The 22,591-nt window shown below is 35.1% G+C and overlaps 4 protein-coding genes across 9 annotated transcripts; 3 read left to right on the top strand and 1 right to left on the bottom strand.

The window, feature by feature from the left end:
* Positions 1-1,302: 1,302 nt before the first annotated feature.
* Positions 1,303-9,832, top strand: LOC108208835 (acyl-CoA-binding domain-containing protein 4). Of its 3 annotated transcripts, none has more exons than XM_064087541.1 (14): positions 1,303-1,460; positions 4,841-4,977; positions 5,201-5,278; positions 5,371-5,490; positions 5,582-5,648; positions 5,723-5,784; positions 5,920-6,063; positions 6,142-6,264; positions 6,833-6,947; positions 7,056-7,144; positions 7,913-7,996; positions 8,515-8,808; positions 9,012-9,071; positions 9,281-9,832. In XM_064087541.1, exons 2-14 carry the CDS (start codon positions 4,882-4,884, stop codon positions 9,443-9,445), a joined length of 1,497 nt encoding a protein of 498 aa, XP_063943611.1. In that variant the 5' UTR covers positions 1,303-1,460; positions 4,841-4,881; the 3' UTR covers positions 9,446-9,832. The 3 variants fall into 3 exon arrangements, with proteins under 3 accessions (XP_063943611.1, XP_063943614.1, XP_063943612.1); XM_064087544.1 differs by having other exon boundaries at positions 1,307-1,460; positions 4,880-4,977; XM_064087542.1 differs by lacking the exon at positions 1,303-1,460 and adding an exon at positions 3,445-3,549.
* Positions 9,833-10,222: 390 nt separating this feature from the next.
* LOC108208836 (probable CoA ligase CCL5) lies at positions 10,223-12,732 on the bottom strand. The gene is made up of 4 exons (XM_017379405.2): positions 11,276-12,732; positions 11,034-11,101; positions 10,681-10,783; positions 10,223-10,594 (listed from the first exon to the last, which is right to left on the bottom strand). The coding sequence occupies exons 1-4, from the start codon at positions 12,683-12,685 to the stop codon at positions 10,472-10,474; spliced, it is 1,704 nt and encodes a 567-aa protein (XP_017234894.1). The 5' UTR covers positions 12,686-12,732; the 3' UTR covers positions 10,223-10,471.
* Positions 12,733-13,671: 939 nt separating this feature from the next.
* LOC108208834 (pentatricopeptide repeat-containing protein At5g16420, mitochondrial-like) lies at positions 13,672-19,420 on the top strand. Of its 4 annotated transcripts, XM_064087539.1 has the most exons (8): positions 13,672-15,312; positions 15,625-15,761; positions 15,969-16,099; positions 17,071-17,442; positions 17,510-17,587; positions 17,681-17,750; positions 18,505-18,570; positions 19,348-19,420. In XM_064087539.1, the coding sequence occupies exons 1-2, from the start codon at positions 13,736-13,738 to the stop codon at positions 15,671-15,673; spliced, it is 1,626 nt and encodes a 541-aa protein (XP_063943609.1). In that variant the 5' UTR covers positions 13,672-13,735; the 3' UTR covers positions 15,674-15,761; positions 15,969-16,099; positions 17,071-17,442; positions 17,510-17,587; positions 17,681-17,750; positions 18,505-18,570; positions 19,348-19,420. The 4 variants fall into 4 exon arrangements, with proteins under 4 accessions (XP_063943609.1, XP_063943608.1, XP_063943607.1 ...); XM_064087538.1 differs by having other exon boundaries at positions 17,510-17,750; XM_064087537.1 differs by having other exon boundaries at positions 17,510-18,570.
* Positions 19,281-21,839, top strand: LOC108208837 (beta-glucosidase 44-like). Its single transcript, XM_064087545.1, has 5 exons — positions 19,281-19,420; positions 19,828-19,879; positions 19,997-20,203; positions 20,624-20,697; positions 21,359-21,839. Exons 1-3 carry the CDS (start codon positions 19,354-19,356, stop codon positions 20,109-20,111), a joined length of 234 nt encoding a protein of 77 aa, XP_063943615.1. The 5' UTR covers positions 19,281-19,353; the 3' UTR covers positions 20,112-20,203; positions 20,624-20,697; positions 21,359-21,839.
* Positions 21,840-22,591: the final 752 nt, after the last annotated feature.

Genomic DNA, 22,591 nt, shown 5'->3' on the forward strand with positions numbered 1-22,591 from the left:
ACGCGTTAGAGTTAAGAAAAATTGTATCATAACTCTTGGTTATTTTAAATAAAACACTTTTTTTTTTGAAGTTAAAACACTAGACCCAACCAACCATACACAAACTAACCTAAGTCAGCCGTGCATGCTGATAATACAGAAAAAGAAAAATCTTCACTCCATCTAGCACTAATTTTACATCTCATAGCTAATCTAGCTAAAACATGTGCCACCATGTTACATTCTCTAACTGTAAAAGATAGATTACCAACATTAAGATTAGCACACAAGATTTTGATATCTGAGAGATAACTATCATAATTACTGCAACCTCGATCAAAATTTTCTATTAGAACCACAGCTTGAGCGCAATCTGATTCTAGAATAAAATTGGAATATCTCATACCTCTGGCGGTCTTCAAACCCTCCTTAATAGCTAACAATTCAACGACTAAAAGAGAACTACTGTTATTCAAATAGACACACCTTGCCTCGAGACAATCTCTTTTATCATTACGCACCACAATACCTAAACCACATCCTGGATTCTTTATATTCACACTTCCATCTACATTAATCTTCAGCATTCCTGGAGAATGCACTTTCCATTTGCGTCCTGATCTATCAGTCATCCTCATGTGACATGAGGATGACAGATATATCAGGACTCATGTTTGTTTTAGAGTTGAATATATTATAATTATAAGGACACATGTTATTTTTTGTCTAATTACTTATATTTTTTTCAAAGATAGAAAAATGATAATTTGAAATGAAATGAAATATGTGACCAAACTTTACTAGTACATATTATTTTTTGCTTATTATAATTAATATGGAACACTATTACTATCCATATATTCGCCTATTATAATATATTATTAATTATTAATATTATTGATATCTTATAAATTTGAAAAATCTTCAAAATCTCATAGATTTTAACGTGTTTCAAAAAAATTAAACTACACGGACAAATCCTACAAAACTCATCGTTTTATAAAATCCAAAAAAATCCACAAGCATTTCAATACCATCTGATTTTAATGAATTTTAAACGATCCCAATTGAATATCATTAGAATTTCAAGCATAATTCAAAATTCTGATTGAATATTATCAAATTTTGTAGCATGACTTAAAATCTCAATCGAATATCTAAAATTTTTCATAAATTTAAAACAATTCCAATTTATATTACTTGATGAATGAAAAATTTTCTTTAAAAATCTAATTGAACAGATATGTAACAGTGTAAGTAATTTAATCCGACGTATTGAACAATGAACGCATAATACCCGTCAAAAAACGAGCAGTGAACACATGATCAATATAATACATACAGATCCAGCTTCCAACACAACTGTACAAGTAAAACTCAAAGTACACAACACAACTCCAACTCAACTCCATCCAGATTTGCCCGAGATCGGACCATCTCCACCGTCCGATCTCGCCGGATTTTCATTACTCTCTACTCAGGTCTCTGTCTCTATCAATCTCCTATATTTCAATTTGTTTTTTATTTAAATTGTGTATTTAACTTTTTTTTGTTAAATTCTAATTTGGTTAACTCAATACATCTTAATACATGAATGAATGTCTATATATGTGGATGATTTTTTTCGATTGTTTCGAAGAATGAGATGTAGTGTAATTTCGAAGTTGTCGAATTGTATTGGTGGAATTTCTGGTAGGACAAATGTCGTATTTGTAGATATCGTTTCGCTTTCGCAGGAGTTGTTGTGAGATGTTGATTAGATTGTAAGTGAGATAGCAGACGAGACGGGATAGGTTTAGGCTTTTAGCTCTACACAGATTTTGCAAGGAAGATAAGTTAAGTGCGAACACATTGAGGTTTTAGGGGCGACTATTAGCTGTTTCCTCGCACTTGAGCAACTAGTATATCTATCACGAGCAGTGAAAAGTCGACTTTCAAGTTACGAAGCATTGTAACACATGTGAAGGGTAAGATGTACACGTACCTTACTCGTGCTATAAGAAGGTTAGAAAAACGGTGAAAAATAAAGAACTACACCAATGTATGAAGACAACAACAGAAGCATGTGCATATTATATGCATAACACTACGCAAAAGGGTATAATATGAAACAACACATCACATAAAAATGCGAGCATACTCATTGGACCATGTAACACACCAACTAAATTCATTGAACCCTTGATGTGGGGTGTTACAATCTAAAGATGATACAGCTCAATTGACTTAAAATTGACCTATTCTCCGTAAATCAAGATCGTTAGTTCATCCCACGCAGTGTTATCGAAAGCATTAAGCGCATCGAGGCGTAAAACTCTTTGGAGCCTAGGCGCAAAGCGCAAAAGCAAGGCGCGCGCTTCTTTGAAGCTAGGCACATGTTTTACAATTTTTTTATTTATTATTTAGGATATATGTATATAGGTTTATAACATAATTTATACTTCATAATATATTAAATTACACTTTAAAGTCAAAAATAACTTAATGTATCCTTTATAATATATTAAATAATACTTTTAGAGGGAAAAACAATCCTAAAATTAAATATTAAAATTCAAAATTTATGTTTCGTAGGCAGAATTCCAGGCTAGTACTTTTTATTTGGGCCTAAAATTCTTTTTTTTGTTACGGGTTAGTACTTTTGGGCCTTAAAAGTGACCCAAAATTCTTTTTTTTGTTATGGGTTAGTACTTTTGGGCCTTAAAAGTGGCCCAATGACATTAAATATCTTATTATGCACTTAGCTTCGCTAAAGCGCGCTTTTCTACCGCTTCGTGCTTAAGCGCGCTTTGTGCTTCAAGGCTAAAAGGGCGCACTTCATTGAAGTTGCTTCGCCTCGACATATATGAGGCGCTAAGGGTGCGCTTTGCTTCGCTTTGCGCCTAGGCGCGCTTTTCACAACACTGATCCCACGTGATATAAATAGTACATACTCTATCTAGTAATCAATCATATTAAAACAGAATTAACTTTTCAATCAGCCATCTAATTAAAAGAGCAATCATAGTAATAGGATATGGGTCAATGATAATGTAAAATAATTAACAGTTAATACGAGAGATGACAAAATATGGTACAAGAGTTTAGGAGTTGTATAAGCATAATACAGTGCCAATACAAATTAGGTATGACAAAGATTGACCTTGTGTACAGCAAAATTTTAGAAAAAACATAGTTCTGCTGTTATCGTTCAAGCTTAAGCTCAAGTACAAAGGTTTTCTCTGGAGACAAGTACATATTTAAACGGACATGTAAATAACAAAGCAGATATGAGAAACTTGCCTCATGCCTTGGTAATATTTTTGATAAGTCTATCATAAAAAAAGATTGCTATGAAACATTTTATTTTTCTTTAACCACATGAAGATCTTTTTCAGTTTATGATCTTCTTATTGGCATAGATCCTATACATATTAGACTTATACCTTGTTTGTTGTTCCTTTTGTAATTTTATCCCACCAAAAAATGGAGACGAAGGACAAGCTTAGCTCGTGAATTCCAATAGAATTTCATCACTATCCTTCTATTCATTCCTACCCAACATACATGCTGCAAAAGGGACTCATAAGGGTAAGGCTTAGTCAATGTGGAACTTTTATCCCCTTACAAATGAAAGCAAGCACAAGCTCGTGCAAAAATTCCACTAGACATATGTTGCCCATTCATGTCTATTATTTACCATACACCATGCATGCTTGAACTAAGATTACAAAGATGTAATAAGCCTTAAAAAGCAGGCACTGTATCAAATACCCGTTCTGCACACAAATTAATAATACATACTACTAATACAATCATCAACATACTAAATTCAACTTTTACATCTAATGGATCTGTTGATACGGTGTAATGCTATGTTACCCAAACTCGGCTAAAAGTGTCCAACATGCTAACGTGTCGGAGTGTCGGACTCGGCAATAATTTAAAAATTTACATGTTTTTGGCTTAAAAATAAGTGTCGGAGTATCCATACCCATGTCCGAGTGCTGAGTGTCCAACACGGGTACATGAGACAAAATGAAGAGTCCGGGTAATATAGGTGTAATGTGGGCTTAATAGCTCCAGAAAAAATGAAGTAGCAACTGATTACAACACCAAATCCCATTTCAGAGTATTCTAAATGAGTTGCACATCCTTTTAAGGACCAAGTCCATGTATCTTTGACCTCAGTTGGTACAGTCTGTCATCAGTATAATCTATATTAGGCCAAGAAGCATGACTGTGGGTGAGGGGGTGTGCAATAAGGGATGGGAATTCAGTAAATTAAAAAATATGAGTATTCAGGTGCCGGGGATATGGCTTATTGATGTATCATGTATCAATGTTAAAATCCAGTAACAAAACTATTAGTATGTACGAATTGGATCGAATACATGACACAGGCATCTAAAACAGAAGACTTCATGTTAAATCATTTATTTTTGTTGCACAATTGTGTGAGAGAAATTATATTTTTGATTTTATGATTATCCATATTCTCGAAAAATCCTAGTTTGCGATACAGGGGTGTGTCGTTATTCGGGGATTTGTTGGGTCACTCCCCAGATAGTAGATCACTTTGTAATGGTTGTTATCAACAAGAAAACAACCCATGATGGAATTTGACAAAGCTTTCTTTCGATTATTCCTCGTAAGGATATGCTGATCTGTTTTACTTGTCCCACTCTTAATAAAATACTCTTTCTCTATCTCCTTCAACAAGCATACTTACACACGCGGTTGTAAATTATATAGAAATAATAGTTCTTGGTTGGTTAAAAAAGCTTTTGCTTAACATAGTATAACCTGTCTTTATAATTGCAATATTTTTTATCTCTTGAGCTTCTAATAAATATTTTGTATTTTACTGTGATTGTTGTAGGTAATTGCTATTGAATAAAGTCTATTACCTCTGATTTAGGAATGGGTACGGAGATTCAAAACTGGCGTTTGGAATTGGATTATGACCAGTGGATAGCACTCCCCGTGTCTGGTCCAAGGCCATCAGCTCGATACAAGGTTTTACATGCAATAAGATTATCTCTTCCTTTCTAAAATATGAAGTAGCTTCTTGATCATTAAATTTGTTTGTAATGCCTTCGCTCATATATCTGAGTGGAAACACATTGACCTGAATGTGCTTTTCACAGTTTCCAGATTTGGTTTGCATTACCTGTTTCTCGCTTTCATACCACCTGATATTTTAAATCGGTCTAATCTTGGCACCTGTTTCTTTCAATAGCATGCTGCAGCTGTGGTTGGTGAAAAGTTGTACATAGTTGGTGGAAGTCGCAATGGTCGGTATTTATCTGATTTTCAGGTGATAATTTACCCATCTCCTCGTTCCTATAACCCTATTTTAGTCTTTCTTCCCTTCAATTGATGTGACTTCTGATTGGTTTTATTTTCCAGGTCTTTGATCTCAATAACTTGACCTGGTCTTCAATAAAATTGAACGTGGATCCAAATTCTAAAACTGTTGAGAACAGTACTCCAGAAATAGCATTTCCAGCCATTTCCAGTCACAACATGGTAAGGTGGTTAAAACAATTTCTATCTTGATACCTAATTAGAGGATCTTAATTTTGTAAGGTTGATGCATTCTGTACAAATTTGTTTGCAGATTAAGTGGGAAAACCAACTGATTATTGTGGGTGGTCAAACAAAGAACATATCTGATAGAGTAACAGGTTTGTTTCCTTGGAGTGTTACACATACTCTTTGATTATTGAATCTAATGCTGTTTAAATATATTTTTCTGTAGTGAGATTTATCAACCTTGAGTCACATCTGTGCGGTGTGGTAGAGACGACAGGAAACATTCCGGTATCTAACCAACTTCCCATTCTGAATATTCTTATTTATAATCTATTTCGAGAGTGGTTGTAGTTTTTTTGTTACTGTTGGTGATAGGCAGTTCTTCCTAAAATAAACTGTCTACATATGATCTGAAAATTTCAGATAGCTCGCAGTGGACAATCTGTGTCATTGTTTGGCTCCAAATTGATAATGTTTGGGGGAGAGGACAAGAGCAGAAGGCTGCTGAATGACGTACATGTTCTTGATCTGGAAACAATGTCTTGGAGTGACTTAGAAACAACGCAAGTATCTCTTATACAATAATTGCCATCCAGTTTCATGCATTTGAAATCCGTGTGTTTATGTTTGTACCTTTACAGGCAGACAACTCCAGCTCCCAGATTTGATCACACAGCTGCAGTACATGCAGGACGTTACCTTTTAATTTTCGGGGGCTGTTCTCATTCAGTTTTTTTTGGTGATCTGCATGTATTAGACTTGGAGACTGTAAGTTTAATCTTTTTAAATGCTATTTTAGAAATTCAGCATGGCATGCTATTTTAGAAATTCAGCATGGCATGCTATTGTAGAAATTCAGCATGGAATGCTATTTTATACATTAACTTCTTATAGGCCATATGGATCTGTGTTTGTTATTGCCTAATTTTAATCCATCTGTATTACCTAGACAGCCATATGCAATGCTTTGTTGCTTTCCAATTCCCAAAAAAATTAAATTCCCACATTCATAGAATACTATCGTAATACAATGTAAGGATTTTAGTCCCCCGTTTTGGCACTTTTAGAGTTAAAGTCACAAAGCTCCTATTGCACCTATCTAAGTAGGCTGTTAAGAAAAATTGTGCAAGATATCCTTTCAGATACACAGAAGTAAATTTTTTTGCTAACGCAAGATATCCTTTCAGATACACAGAAGTAAATTTTTTTGCTAACGTGGCCCTTGGAACTAGTTGTTGGTTAGCAAACTGAAGTTAATACTATCATATCACCTAATAATTCTTAATAAACATTTTCGGAAATCTCATTAGCATGCTAAACTCCATATGTATCGCAGATGGAATGGTCCCAACCAGAAGTTCAGGGTGAAATAGTGGCTCCTAGAGCGGGTCATGCTGGTGTAACAGTCGATGATAACTGGTATATAGTTGGCGGTGGTGATAACAGATCTGGTATGAACTACTTGTGATCACTTAGATCAAATATTTGCATGTGATGTATTCAATTTTATCTTGTTTTACTAGAATCTATTAATCAGTTATTATAATATTATGTTGCAGGTGCTCAAGAGACGCTTGCACTCAATATGTCGAAGCTTGTTATTTCAATTTTAACCAGTGTAAAAGGAAGAGATCCACTGGCTAGTGAGGTTCGCATACATGCTTTCTTTAATATTTTGTTGCGCTAATTGTTCTTTTCATGAAATTTGCTCTACCTAAAACATATATAAACACTTTTAGGTCTGAGGAGGGTCCATAGGCCAGAGCTTATAAGAAATCACATGCTAACATACTAACAGTTATAGACTAGAGACTGGCCGTTAACTGCCTATTCAGCCTTTCTATTTCAGCCAAGAAGTGTAATTTAAAGGTTCTATTCATTCAACTATGTAATATTGGGTGCAGTACACTCAGCTTCATCTTACATGCAATTGGTTTATATTGACATGCTGCTTTTAGTTGGTAATAGTTTTAAAAGGTTTTTGCTAGCTGCATGCAGAGATGAACATGCACTTTAACCGCCGATTAACAAAGATAATATTAATAAATGACAAAGCTTAAGCCATATGTGAACTTTCTGCATGCAAAGATGTTCTATTTTCATATGTCGTCTGACATGCAGGAACTGTTTGTCTTTTCTTGTATGATTGACGAAATGCATATGTTTGTTTTTAACATTAAATTAAGTTCACAAAAAATGGGGAGCAATTTTTTATGTATTTCCCCCCTCTAATTTGAGCACTGAACTGATTTTGGTGTAAAGATGTAGCATAAGAATCTAAATCTTGCTTCACAGTTTATGAACTATTTGGTTTTCTATTCATGCCTCACAGTATCAGGGTTCTGCCATCAGTCTGCATATGAATTAAAAATATGTACTTGCATAGCTGTGTATAATGCCATCTCAATTTAAACAGGGACTGAGCGTATCGTCTTCAATTATACATGGCGAGAAGTTTTTGGTTGCTTTTGGTGGCTACAATGGAAAATATAACAATGAGGTACACGTTTTGTCTTGCGATTTTGGTGAACAAATTTATACTTAGTGTTTATATAGTAGATTGCAAATTGAACATATATAATTTCATACTTTTTTAAACATGATACACCAAGTTCAACAATATGCACATTTTAACTATAATTTTCTATCTGTAATATAAGCTATGTACCCTCAACATTAGATATAATATACTATTCATCAGAATGATATCCCTTCCTATATTATTGATGGACCGCGGAGTCTAAATAGTCTCTTACATTGTTAAAATGAGTGATCATTTCTGTCGTATTTGTCCTAAATCTTGTACTGACAAATGTAAACAGAAAACCTTTCTAAATATATTGTCTTCTCGCAATTAATTATAATTTTGAGTTCTTTCTTCTCCCCGCGATCTTTCTTGCACCGGAATAAATCATCTCATGGAGCACGATCATAAATTTGAGTTCTTTCTTCTCACTGTTGATCTTTTCTTGCACTGGAATATATTGTCTAATGGAGCATGTTTGCCATGACTTATAGGTATATGTCATGCGACCCAAACCAAACGACTCTGCCCATGCCAAGATATTTAAGTCACCAGCAGCTGCTGCTGCAGCAGCCTCGGTTACAGCTGCATATGCTCTAACCACATCTGAGGTGGCTATTACTGATACAAGGGGTCCAAATATTGAGGTGGATCTTTCAGTTGAAATCAGTACAGTTAAAGAAAATAAGAAACTGTTGGAATCTTCTCTTTCGGATATACAGGCAGAGAATTCTGCACTCCAAGCTAAGCTTGATGATACAAATAGTACTCATGTCGAGTTGTCCAAGGTATTATATTATATATTTAATAAAAAGCTTATTAGTGTAAGCTGTTGTCAGCGAAATTGTTTGAAAAGTTAAGCTAATTACTGGTCGTCACAAAACATTCCTACTATAGTCATGACAAAGTTTATATCTAGTTAATTAATATGAAACTGTCATATTTAAAAAAAAAAAAAATCTAGTCATACTAATTTTAGCACTTCCTGCAGGAACTTCAATCTGTACAAGGTCAGCTGGTAGCCGAGAGATCCAGATGTGCTAAACTCGAGGTTCCTTCATTATCTGTTTGGTTCTTATTAAGTGTGTTGTTTTTATCTTAATTACTTATGTTGATTGTTGGTTTTATCGATTACTAATTTTATATTGCCTGAAATTGGGATTAAGTTTTTCTATGCTAAGTAGAATTCAGTGAGGGAGTGCTTCTGTGAAGATATATTTCTGCTGCCACATAATTTATCTTTTCTTAAATGGGTATTAGGCACAAATCGCGGAGCTACAGAAGATGCTTGTGTCATTGCAATCTATAGAGGAGGAGGTTCAAGAGATCCGAAGACAAAAAGCAGAGTTTGATCGTGATATAGAGGTCGCTTCGGCTGATCAGAGACAAAGTTCAGGTGGAGTTTGGAGGTGGGTGGCTGGTTAAATTTATCGCTAAAAACTGAGCTGGTCACTCTGCAGACAAAATCTTTCAGCTGATGCCGCTGTTTTGCGAGTAAAAGGAATGCAATTTTTGTCAGGCAGATATAAGAAATGATAGTCACTTATAATTTTACTTTAATTATGATAATTAAAATATGATGCGGGCTACACTTTTTACTTCCGGCTTTTTATTTATATTGACATTTATTCTTTTGCATAGAGGTTCTGAAGTTTCCATGTCATACTGTCATAGAAATTAGTTTTTGTCTGTTGCAACATTAATTAAGTTTCTATAGTTTAAATTGTTATATGTTAAACATTGAGTCGTTGAATATTGGTCTGAACAGACTTGTATATTGTCGTCGTGGCATAATTATTATACCTTCATGCTTGTTTTTTTTTTTCTTTTTTTTTTTTAATGTTTATTTCTAAGGTTTTCTGAAGTAGTAGTAGTTTATACTCTTTTGTATCTGAGCATGATTGGATAGTCTGGTGGTAAAGGTTTATCCAGATTGTTTAGGAATGTGATTATGGAAGTAAGAACTGAAAAAAGTTTGTGTAAAGGTACACATTCCGTATAATAACATCCTTGAGAAGATGAAGTGTGGATCAAGGCCATTTTTCCCAATTCTGTTATTATGCAAATTTTGCTGAGAATGAGGTTAAAATGACAGGTACAGCATAATTTTATTTTTTTATCATGCATATGGTATGTGATAAATTGAATATATATAATTGTAGCGCAAGTAGAAAAGTATTATTGCTGAATGTCAAACGAGAATGAGTTATCAAATTTAAAGGCCATATAAGTCAAGTAGTTTACCTCTTATCAAAATTATGGAAAATCATTGTACAAGTTGAAATTTATTTGAATCAAACTAGGAAATTTACTCTCGTACATAGTGTGATAGTATTTTCATACTCTGTGTATCTGCTTCTGTATCTTCTGATGCCAATACCTTAGAGAGTAACTTGCAGTGTTCTTTCATTCTTTGTATATGAAGTACAAACTCATATATATATGAAGCTGCTACATTTTGGAGATGACTTTTTGACTTTGAGACACTAAATCTTTCCTCAAGATTTTGCCGGCAGTTGATCTTGGTATGGCACTGATGAATGCAACTCGTCTCACTTTTTTATATGGTGCTACCTGAAGTATTGTTAGCTTTTCAGATGTGTTGTGACTTTCAGTTGTAATGGCTATAGGATGAAAAGAAGGAAGGACTGAAGAGGAACCTGGTTGGCAACAAATTGAATGACTTGTTCTTCAGTGAGATCAGAAGCAGGTGCCCTTACCACGTATGCCATCGGTATTTCTCCTGTCTCTTCATCTTCGATTCTGCAAAAAATTAATTTTATCATTCCTGTGCAACTAAGGTAAAACATTAACAAAACATTTGATTTCATCTTATCAAATGAGATTTGTAAGGCCTGAATTTTCAGGGAAATGATCTCTTTTCAAGTAGGAATTACGTACACTTATACCTTCTTAGATCCTAATTCTTAGTGTGATATACTGGGTATGTTTGGTATCATCAAGTGAGCCTCAAATGTAAAAAGGGAAAGCTTTAAGAGAGAATTTAACTCACGGGATAACTGCCGAATCAAGGATCTGAGGATGAGTTAGAAGTATGGCTTCTAGTTCCGCTGGTGCTACCTACAGTATAAAACATAAGTTTCATGATCATTTGGTTTAAGTTTCATTTACCACCTGTTCTCTGCAGCACAATTTTGATAGCTAAACAAATAATTGTCAGGTTATACAGACAAAATTTACAAAAAAAGTACTGTTTTTATTTACATCTTTAATCGTGTTTTACTATTGCCATACCTGATATCCATTGTGCTTGATAAGCTCCTTCAACCTATCTACAATGTATAGACATCCATCTTCATCAAAGTAACAAAGGTCTCCAGTTTGAAGCCACCCATCCGAAGTAATTGTGACATTTGTTGCTGCTTCATTTCCCAGGTACCCTTTCATCACAGCTCTACTTTTCAACCACAATTCCCCTTGTTTATAGGGCGGCAATGAAATCCTACTCTCTGTGCCTACGACTTTAGCACTAAAATCTGGAAGCAACATTCCCGATGAACCTGAATGAGCCAACGCCAGTTTGTCTGTAGGAAAGAAAGTAGCTGCGCCACAGCTCTCAGTTAGTCCATACCCCTGCCTTAGCTCAACCCATGGAAACTTCATTCGGAATTCCGCCCCTAACTCTTTGCTTAATGGCGCAGCACCTGTTCCTGCTCGTCGTAACGATGTCAAGTCATATCCACAGCTTCCATACTTTACAAGTGCTAGTATAACTGGAGGAACTGCAGGTAAGTTATTCACTTTATACGTCTGTATAGCCTCGAGCATTGCCTTGAAGTCGAATTTATGCATCAAGATATTTGTGATCCCGGAGCAGAACAAGCCCAAACCAAAGAAAACCAGACCATAGATGTGAAACATGGGGATGAAGCATAAGAAGACATCATTTTGGGATGATGAAACGTCGACGGACCATCTGAGAATCGCCATTATTGATATGAGATTAGAGTGTGTGAGAATCACACCTTTACTTACACCAGTGGTTCCTGAAGAGTATAAGATTGCTGCAGTGTCTGACTGAGTGATGTGAACTTTAGGCAAGTCAAGTGGTTCACAATCATCAATTAGTTTCTCTACGGAGAGTGTAGTGTCATTGTCAGGCCTTGTTGTGAGCAATGTAGGAATCCCTGATGGCGATAACTTATCCATACATTCCGGGGCAGCTATTCCAATTTTCGCGCCAGAGTCGCGTACTTGCTTTCCAATCTCCGATGCTGTGTTGATTGGATTGGCAGTTGTTAAGATCGCGCCAATGGAAAGCACCGCAAGACAAATGGTTGGATACAAGACCGAGTTGGGAGAGAGAAGAAAAACCACATCCCCTTTACGGATCCCAAGTCCAGTAAAGAGTGCTGTAGCAAGTGACTTGATGGACCGTCGGAGCTGTCCATAAGTCACTTGCTGCTTTGTGGTCGAGTCCACGAGTGCTAGCCGGGACTCGGCCAAGTCTAGTTGTGGAATATGTGACATCACATATGTTGCTGTATCCGTGACATGACTTGTCGGTATCTCATAACCTTTAGGAAGTCGAAACAAAGGGTTATAAACCCCAGTCTGTGGATTAAATCCGCTTCGCCAGTCGATCTTCTCGGTTCGATTTTTTGCCTCTTTGACACTAGTGATCAATCCTTCTTCACCAGGCATCTTGAAATAAATTTTAGAATGTGTATATTCTCTTAAAATGCAGTGTGAGGGATCACCATTTATATATGGTTTAAAGAACATTAGATGTCAATTTGTAACATTGATAAATCCGCTATGCAAAGGATTTTCTAAAGAAATATTCTGAGTATATCTTTAGCTGCCGGCAACTAGGAGCGACTTGTTCTTATTTGAAGAATCTGCTAGTCGAGTCTAGTTAGCATATACACTTTTATGTGGCGACATGTTCGCATCTTTTGTATTTATATTTTCGCACCTTAGTGTAATCGAAAGTGTCTTGACGGGTGCAGCTTAAAATCGCGGACGTTTTTTCTAAAAACAAAAGAGCTATATCATAGCATGGAAAAGCCTTCGGGTTTTAAATACTTGGAGGATTGCACTCCGTTGAATATAAAGAAAAGAAATGTAAAAAATAACAAAGAATTGAATATATGAAAACAAAGAAAAGAAATGAAAAAAAATAATAGTAATCTCTCTACACAAATTAAAAACCTGTTGTACTCACTTTTCTAAAAATCCCCGATTTAACCGATTAATCCCCTGCAAAATTGGTCACCGATTCGATTTTTGAAATCCGATTAATCCTTATATATATTTCTTAATCAAAATATATAAGATAAATTATTAAAATTAAAATTCTATATTACTTTAAATATAAATAATTATAGAGTTTATGAATATAATAAACATATTAGTTACTAAATAGCTAATATAATGATAACTAAATATTAAAAAAAATTAAAATAAATCCGATTTTCACTCCTATTAATCCTTCCGATTAATTCCCGATTTCCGATTAATCCCTGAATCGATAGCTCAACCGATTAGGTCCGAATCACGATTTCTGTAACACTAGTTGTACTTAGCAATCATGTAATTTATATATCTAATTAATTCCTTTTTAAGAAAAATTTAAAATTTATAGATTAAAAACCTAATATGTCTCATTAAAAAATGTTTCTAATTTAATCAAATTAAGAAAAAAAGTTTCACACTTGGCTCTCCAATCTCCAGTCTCCAGTGATTCCAAGCATGTCACTCCGGCGGCGACTCAACCTCACCACCGTGACTCGCTCACTGTCCAGCGTATCCTCCGGCGCCGACCCATTTCTCAGCCACCCATCGCACAACCATCTCTCCAGCATCAAATCTAAAAGCGAACTTGTTAAATCATACACTGTTACACCCCCTATCAAACCCTGGCCTCAAAATCTCTATCCTAAACGCCTCGTTTCCATCATTACTTCCCAACAAAATCTGGACCTTGCCCTCCAAATCTTTCACCATGCTGGTAAGTATCATCCCAATTTCTTTCACAATTACGATACTTATAATGCCATAATTAATAAACTTGCTCGAGCTCGAGCTTTCCAAGAGGTGGAGATTTTACTGGGGGACCTGCTCAAGTTGAATGTTAAGTGTGGGGAGAATTTGTTTATTGGTGTTATTCGTAATTACGGTATTGCAAGTCGGCCTAAGCAAGCCCTTGAGATGTTCTTGAGGATTAAAGACTTTGGTGTCGAGACTTCAGTCAGGTCGTTTAATACGTTGCTCAATGCTTTGATTCAGAATAAGCAGTATAAGTTGGTGCATATGTTGTTTAAGAATTGTAAGAAGAGGTTTAATGTTGTTCCCAATGTGTTCACTTGTAATATTTTGTTGAAGGGTTTTTGTAAAAGTGATGATATTGAGGGGGCGCTTAAGGTGCTTGATGAAATGCCAGAGATGGGTATGGTTCCCAATGTGGTAAGCTATACCACGATATTGGGGGGGTTTGTGTCGAGAGGGGATATGGATGGTGCGAAGAAGGTGTTTGATGAGATTCTTGATCGAGGGTGGATTCCTGATGCGACCACGTATACGATTTTGATGGATGGGTTTTGTAAGACGGGGAAGTTGATTGAAGCGGTTAAGGTGATGGATGAAATGGAGGAGAATGGGATTGAGCCAAATGATGTGACTTATGGAGTGATGATTGAAGCGTTTTGTTTAAATAAGAAATCAGGGGAGGCTGTTAATTTGCTTCAAGATATGCTTGAAAAGAAGTATGTACCTGATTCGGTATTGTGTTGTAAGTTGATAGATCTTTTGTGTGAAGAAGGGAAGGTTGAGGATGCGTGTGATTTGTGGAAAAAGTTGTTGAGGAAGAACGTTACACCTGATAATGCAATATCAAGTACTCTTATATATTGGCTTTGTAAGGACGATAATATTGTTGAAGCAAAGAAGTTATTTGATGAGTTTGAGAAGAGTTCCTTTCCTAGTGTCTTGACGTATAATACACTCATTGCGGGGATGTGCGAGAAGGGAGAATTGTGTGAGGCTGGGAGGTTGTGGGATGACATGGTGGAGAAAGGATGCACTCCGAATTCATTTACCTATAATATGCTAATTAAAGGATTTTGTAAAGTTGGTAAAGCAAAGGACGGTATTAAAATACTGGAGGAGATGTTGGACAAAGGTTGTTTTCCGAATAGATCCACTTACTCTATCCTAGTTGAGGGACTTTATGACTCGGGACAGGAAGCTGAAGTTCCTCAAATTCTTGCTCTTGCAGCTTCAAGTGTACAAGGGATTGATACAGACACTTGGGAAATTATTATAAGCAGGTTATTTGCTAATCTTGATCAGAAGAGTGATGTTATTGATAGGTTAGTTAGATGACAGCTCTGAGATGTCTGTCCCCAAAGATTGAATTGTAACTTTTAGAATTATATACTGTTGTAAGTTGTAGCTTTGAATAATCTATTATATTATATATATAATGCTGCAACATGGGGTTCCATTAGCACTCCGTGAGCCATTTTATTCCTCCGTTACGCCTCTGTTAAACCTCTGTTATGTATTTATATGTCTCTCTATGAAGCTCATTCACCTCCCCTGCTATTTCTCTCGCTTAATTTGTGACTCCTCGGCTCCAGGCTTCTTCAGATCATTTTTGTATCCATGCTCGTGCTTGGAAGACTTTAGCGTCTTGATCTGTGCCTGAAGAAAGAAACAGGACGCCAAATGAGCAATTACAATTTTTTTCCCCCGGGGAGTTGGCCCTCTCTAAAAGGTAAGATATAAACCGGCTTTTTGAAGACCATGTTAGATATATCAACTATTAAGTGTATGTTACCTGTTTGATAAATTGTTTTGATGGACTTTTGGATTCATTAAACAAACTATTTTGAAGGCTGAATCATGGTTGTTTATTCAATTATTCCAAGCCAAATACATTTGCTTCAAGGTGAAACCGAGTCCTAAATTTTGTTTTGGTCAGGTTCTGATTGCAATGTTGAAGAGTATGCACCAATAATTTGCACTCCTATAGTTTCTTTAGAAGGCATGGGGAAATGTACTTTAGTCCCGCAGATCATGAAAAAATGTTGTCCATGGTGGCCTGCTGATCAGGTTTGTCTGTCTATATACTTTTGCTATTACAGTCGTGTATATTTTATTTAAGAGAAGATTCCAATGCGCCGATAGAATTATGTTTTCTATGTGCTGATTGCTCAGTTAGTATAAACAATGAAGTTCAGGCTAATCCCTTCTATATAAATGATATTTCTTGAAATCTTGGAACCAGCTGTACTCTATAAAACTTTTTATTTCAATTAACAAGCCAACAGCCAAAGCACTAAAATAGGGAACCAACTAATCAAGCAGGCTATATCAAGATTGGTTTTGGATGGCAGAGTAACAGTTTACTATCTAAATGATGCTCAAAACCAATCTAATCAGCCAACACTAAACAGACCTGGCTCTTCTTTTATTCAATTATTCATCAGGTCTTGCCAAAACGGTTTATTCAGTCATTTATTTTCTCTGTTAAATCATGTGAAACTACTTACCCTTTTTTATTTATTACTTTACTTGCATATATAGCTGGATCCCTTCAAGTCTTTAACCCTTGTTCTTCCCTGTGCCCTCTTGATTTGTTTCTTTAGACGGTTCGTTTCTATTTTTTCATATGCATTCAATATATGATGATACTCATATACGAGGGTTTGGCTGGGCTAATGTAATTGCCAAAGCAGGGGCTACCTTTTTTCTGATACTTCTTGTATCATATAGCTCATTAGCTGTAGAGCTGCTTTTCCCTGCAGGTTCTTTTTCTGACTTGGTGCAACTGCACTATGCTTGTCTCTTGTGACTTGTGTTATGTTGGTCTTTACTTTGGTAATGATTATATCTCGCAATTAGGTTAAAGAAATATAATTTTTGCAGTTTGCAGATAATGATAATTTATCTTAAGCCATAGCAAGACACTCAAATGTCACTATGTCAGGCATTGTCATTAGTCGTAAATCATAATACATGCTGTGGGGTACCATTTGCTGGATCTGCGTATGCTAATATTGTGAAACTTTGTTTCTTCGCAGGTCATAGACATGGCGAACATTGGAAAGAGGGCGATCCATTATTTGCATAAACTAAGTGCCGCAAACATCCCAACTGATTTAATTGAAAAAGGCCAAAACTTCGAAAGAAAGCAAAACTTGAGGTATTTCCCAAAAAGTGAACTCTGTCAATAATAAATGTCAGGGATCGGGAAGGCTCCCCTGTAAAGCATTGATAAAAGATTGCATCGCTGTGATGTGCATGTGCCATGTTCGTTGCAGAACTGCTGATGATTTGTTATTGTCCGAGAATTCCTCCAAGGACAAGTTAGAAACTTGTAGATCGGCCGCCACCATTGCTCTTCCTCAAATAGAAAATGTTTGTGCACTGCTATGCAGAAGCTATTATTGATGGTACATCTATTGACTTGTCTTTATTCTTGATGTTTAATTTTTAAGTATGCCATTTTTCACTTTTCAGATCATGGAGCTTGATGCTTTAAAGTTTAAAGGAGACAGCAGATATACAAGGTCTTACAACATGCGCAGATGGTCCCAGGCACGTTTTAGTATTCCACACTCTATTGACTTATCTAACCCACACTCAATCAATACAGTTTGAGTCATATGAAAGCTAAATAATTTGGTGCAGAGCTCCTGTGTCGGAGATAATTTTAGATGAACTTTCTTATAATAGAGATATGTTGTCCCCTTTCCTTCAGGTATCTATTTTTCTTCTTCTTACTTAAAATATTACTCTGTCAGTCTTGGGTTTCTAGGCTCTAATTAAATCCGTAGGCTTTAGTGATATCATATTTTTTAATGTTCAAGGTTAGAACTTAAATATTCATTTCACTGCTAGGGTGCAGGCATATATGAAGCATAAAAGATAATGAAAAAGATAAAAAATATATCTACTACTATCCCTCGCTATCATATTAAAGTTGTGCAATTCTGCTTCTACTAATTTAATTAAGAAAAAAAAAAAAACTTATCTTAGTTATCCTGCTATATATCATTATAATTGAACCTGAATGCAGCTATTATATCTTAAAGCTGGGACCTAAAACTTCCAGAGACTCTATTCTGTAGCTGACCGAGTCCTATAACCTTGTAGTAATTAAATTTAAATTCTTAAGAACCTTTACTTGTCTGGATGATTATTTTTTAAAATATTATAAGGTAGTCTGTTTAAGATTCTGATGAGATATACTTTTTAGTCCCATCAATATTTGCTCAGAACTGTTGGTATTATTTCGCTGTCTGGTATAAGTTTCACAAACCTTTTTGGTCCTTGCACTTGTCAAGAATAGCATGCTTTAAGGATCAAAACATAATTGTGAAAGATACTTAAGCTTTGCCTAAACAATACATGACTTAAGTCACTGATATATGACATCTATTTAGGCATTTCATAAATGACATCTTGGAGCTTCGCCGTTTATTACTTACTAGCTGATTGTTTACATATTGTAGGCATTTCATGAACCTCGATGGAAGCTGGAAATGGTTATGCAGTGTATTAGGAAGTATGTTGCCAAGGTAATTATTCTCTTAAACTTAAGAAGGAATCTAATTATTAAATTATAAAAACCATTCTGCATGGTAACATGACCTTTCTGTAGGATATAAATGTAATATATTCTCAATCCAGCAAGTAGCAAATTCTGGACTATTTAAATGATTCTGACAGTGTATGGTATTAAAAAAAAAATTGTAACTAAGAAATTAAATGTGCATGCTCCAATATCAACAATAGCCTTCTGTTCGTGCTCGAAGATCAAATCTATTATATATATAATGCTGCAACATGGAGTTTGGTGAGCCAAAATCAGTGTGAAAGTACAATCCTGCCCATCATTTAACACATTAAATTACTTCCAAATCCCTCAATAAGCTCGGTGCTTATATGACCTTTGGTTTCCTAGATAAAGATGGCACCACATACATCTATTATATATATATAATACAGACCATTCGGCAGCCACGTAAGAAAATGTCCAATTATGATATATTTTATATCTTCCTACATAGGCCTCTGCCATTCTGATCTTCTGTGTTACAACTCTTCATCTACTCCTCTAAGTTACAGACTCTATATCTGCATTTTCTTCTGTAATCGGTTATGAATTCATAACTCTTCTTATTAGTCAAAATAACTTCATCGAGCGGCCACAATTATTATACAGTCATATGTAATTCAGGTTACCTATCAAAACATACTATTCCCTGCTATAATTCTCTTGTATATCTTCGACAGTGGTCACGTATATTTTAATGTTATTTGCATGTGCACAACTCTTTGCTTTCTGTGTGTAGAGATATATGAATCCTGTTCTTCTTAGAAAGTTGCACCACATGAGGACAAGGACGAGATTTAATAAATTATCCGGTGAGTGGAATTCTTCGTTGAAATTATGATTGTATTGCCTTTAAAATGCCTTAAAAGTGTCACTGTTTAAGGTGTTATTTCTTAAAAATTCTTTTTTGCGAAATCATTTAACAGCTGAAGAAACATAATTAGCATGTCATCCAAGAATTTAGAAATGCCCTCTCTTCTATTCTGCATGCTTCGTAAATGTGACCAGGTTATCTGTGACAACGCTATAAATTATTATGGTAGTGCATACCTAATACTGATACTGATGGGTTATTATTTAGATATGATACCTATCAATGGGGATACTATAAAAGTGGAGTTTCATAATTTTTGGTGCCAGTGTGCAAGAGAAACAATCTCTAATATCTGATATGGCAAGAAAATAATAATATGAGGTGTGGATCGATAATCTGAAACAGGAATGGAGCCAGATAATGCTACTGAAGAATCTGGTGCGGATCAGTATCACAGGTACATAGTAAGTGAATAAGTGGTGGGGAATTATGGTCACAGTATGATCTAATATTAGTCTTTAGATATTTTAATCAAATATATTTGCATGTGCTATGCTGTTTTTGTATTTTGCAGAGTTCTAATAAATGTTTATTTTGAGGAAGATATTGATCTAATGGCCAAGCTGAACTTTGATGCCTATAGGTTTTCGCTCTCGTGGCCAAGGGGGCTTTTTGTTTGCCCTGATTGATTTTTAAATGGTATGTAGATGGAACTGGTATTGTTAACTGGAAGGGAGCTCTGCTTATTACATCGGATTGATAGGTTACATGCTTCAGAAAGGTAATTGCAATTGCGTTCAAGACTCTGAAATGTATATGTTTAGCATTATTGATTAAGGTTAAACTTGTATAATATTTGGATATCAAACAAAGAATTATCATCAAATGAAACCATTATAAAGTGCAAGTATAATTTATAAAGTTAAAATCCTTTTTGGTCGTGTTTTAATGCAAGTACTACACCTTCTGTTAATGTTAATCACTATTATATCCCTTAAGCACTTCAAGATAGATGTAATGGACTGTTAAGCCGTGAAATTGTGTAAGCACTACACTGAATATAAATTTACCCTTTATTGTATTATGTTAACTCTAACTTCACTTGAGAGTTTGTGCTCGAACTTTGGAGATCTGATCAGAACTATCAAACTAAGCTCGGGGGCTTTTTGTTTGCCCTGATTGATTTTTAAATGGTATGTAGATGGAACTGGTATTGTTAACTGGAAGGGAGCTCTGCTTATTACATCAGATTGATAGGTTACATGCTTCAGAAAGGTAATTGCAATTGCGTTCAAGACTCTGAAATGTATATGTTTAGCATTTTTGATTAAGGTTAAACTTGTATAATATTTGGATATCAAACAAAGAATTATCATCAAATGAAACCATTATAAAGTGCAAGTATAATTTATAAAGTTAAAATCCTTTTTGATCGTGTTTTAATGCAAGTACTACACCTTCTGTTAATCTTAATCACTATCATATCCCTTAAGCACTTCAAGATAGATGTAATGGACTGTTAAGCCGTGAAATTGTGTAAGCTCTACAATAAATATTAATTTACCCTTTATTGTATTATGTTAACTCTAACTTCACTTGAGAGTTTGTGCTCGCACTTTGGAGATCTGATCAGAACTATCAAACTAAGCTCGGTTAGTTTGTTTGTTCTTATCTGGCTTCTAGGCTCTGAATAGTCTCCTCTCTGGATGCCATTATTTGGTTGTTTACCTGTGGCCAGCACATGTAATTAATATATGTTAGAGGTTATAGAGGGTAGCTTTGTTCACTATATAAGCCATTCAAGGGAGTTTCTCCTCTTAGTTATATATGTGTCTCATCATTAACATCCCATCAGCACTTATCATATATACAAAAATACCTAGGATCTGAGTTTACATGTATATGATCACATTTGATACTTATGTGTTTGTTCCAGGTGGTGAAGTGCTCTTCTCCAGAGAACCTTCTTCACAACAGGCAACAGCTGTAGTTGCTGTTGTATTGAGAGCTACTGTTCCTTGGTGTTGTCGGAGGGATTTTGGGAACCAAATACAATTATCTAGTGGACAGGGTTCTCCCCATGTATAGCGTCATTGATGAGTATGAACTCTTCCTTCATCAAAATCTGTATTGGCATAACAATCAACTTGCACAAGGAAGTTAATTGCTTGGCTGATCTTAACCCTTCAATCAATCATCAATTTGGTTCTTAGTTTATCAATTGGCTCTGTAAAATCGTGGTCTCTACTTGATTTTATGGTTTCCTCTCTGCAGAATTTAAAGTGTAACTTTCAGGGTCAGGGGTAAGGTGATAAGATGGTCAATTATAAGTTGTCTAATTTAATTCGCACATTGAAGAGAAACAAGTAAATGTTTATTTGGTTATTATACGAGACCAATGTACTTTGTTTTCTGTATTTATTAAGCCTTTGTGATCCTTTTAAGATGATGGATAAGTTTTGGTGCTTTTATATACATACCTGCCAGAGTAAGGAAGGAGGACAAAAAATATATGAAAAAAAATACATTGCTATTAGCTTTTTCTGCATTTAAAATTTAATTTGAAGCGTTGTTAGAGCATGCCCGTGCCTCGCACGGGCTATAAAGCTAGTTTGAGAAAAAAGAGCTCACCACTAGTTCTGGGATGCTTGAGCATCATATAAGAAGTTCCAATTTTCTTTATTGGTATATTTGTCACATTTTTTTACAAATGGCTGGTATACGTTGCTAATCAACTAAAGAAAAAGAGTGGATACATAAGCCCTGATCATCAGGCAGTCTTTCACTGTTACATCAAGATACAAACAGGCGTAAACCAATATACGGAGGCAGAGTCTATTACATTTCCAAACAAATTAAAACAGTAATATCATTGAACATAGAAGGAAGTAATACATCCTTATAATTCATATAAATTAATTTGTTTCCAGATTCTTATACTATCTTTTTTTTGAAGATAGATTCTTATACTATCTTATAATTAAACTTGCCTATATAAATTCATTTCCAGATTCTTGTACTATCTTATAATTAATAGCAAATATAGTGTTCCTGACAAAAAATTAATTTAGAGTTGATTGTTTGAGAATTACTTTTTTTTTTTGTTTAATAAAAAATGATCAGAGTTTAGTGTGTTTAGTCCAGAGAAAATTCACTCACCAAAAAACAA

The sequence above is a fragment of the Daucus carota genome, chromosome 2, assembly GCF_001625215.2.
Source record: "Daucus carota subsp. sativus chromosome 2, DH1 v3.0, whole genome shotgun sequence".
NCBI lineage: Eukaryota > Viridiplantae > Streptophyta > Magnoliopsida > Apiales > Apiaceae > Daucus > Daucus carota.

Bases quoted from the DNA above. Each gene is read 5' to 3' on its own strand.
- LOC108208835 (XM_064087541.1), top strand. From the start codon at position 4,882: ATGGGTACGGAGATTCAAAACTGGCGTTTGGAATTGGATTATGACCAG. The intron at 5,279-5,370 runs GTGATAATTTAC...TTTATTTTCCAG, and splicing joins GGTATTTATCTGATTTTCAG to GTCTTTGATCTCAATAACTT. The intron at 6,948-7,055 runs GTATGAACTACT...ATTATGTTGCAG, and splicing joins CGGTGGTGATAACAGATCTG to GTGCTCAAGAGACGCTTGCA.
- LOC108208836 (XM_017379405.2), bottom strand. From the start codon at position 12,685: ATGCCTGGTGAAGAAGGATTGATCACTAGTGTCAAAGAGGCAAAAAAT. The intron at 11,102-11,275 runs GTATGGCAATAG...TTTATACTGTAG, and splicing joins TCAAGCACAATGGATATCAG to GTAGCACCAGCGGAACTAGA. The intron at 10,784-11,033 runs GTGAGTTAAATT...AATTTTTTGCAG, and splicing joins CTTGATTCGGCAGTTATCCC to AATCGAAGATGAAGAGACAG.
- LOC108208834 (XM_064087537.1), top strand. From the start codon at position 13,736: ATGTCACTCCGGCGGCGACTCAACCTCACCACCGTGACTCGCTCACTG. The intron at 15,313-15,624 runs GTTATTTGCTAA...CCTCGGCTCCAG, and splicing joins TGGGAAATTATTATAAGCAG to GCTTCTTCAGATCATTTTTG.
- LOC108208837 (XM_064087545.1), top strand. From the start codon at position 19,354: ATGAATCCTGTTCTTCTTAGAAAGTTGCACCACATGAGGACAAGGACG. The intron at 19,421-19,827 runs GTGAGTGGAATT...AATCTGAAACAG, and splicing joins GAGATTTAATAAATTATCCG to GAATGGAGCCAGATAATGCT. The intron at 19,880-19,996 runs GTACATAGTAAG...TGTATTTTGCAG, and splicing joins GGTGCGGATCAGTATCACAG to AGTTCTAATAAATGTTTATT.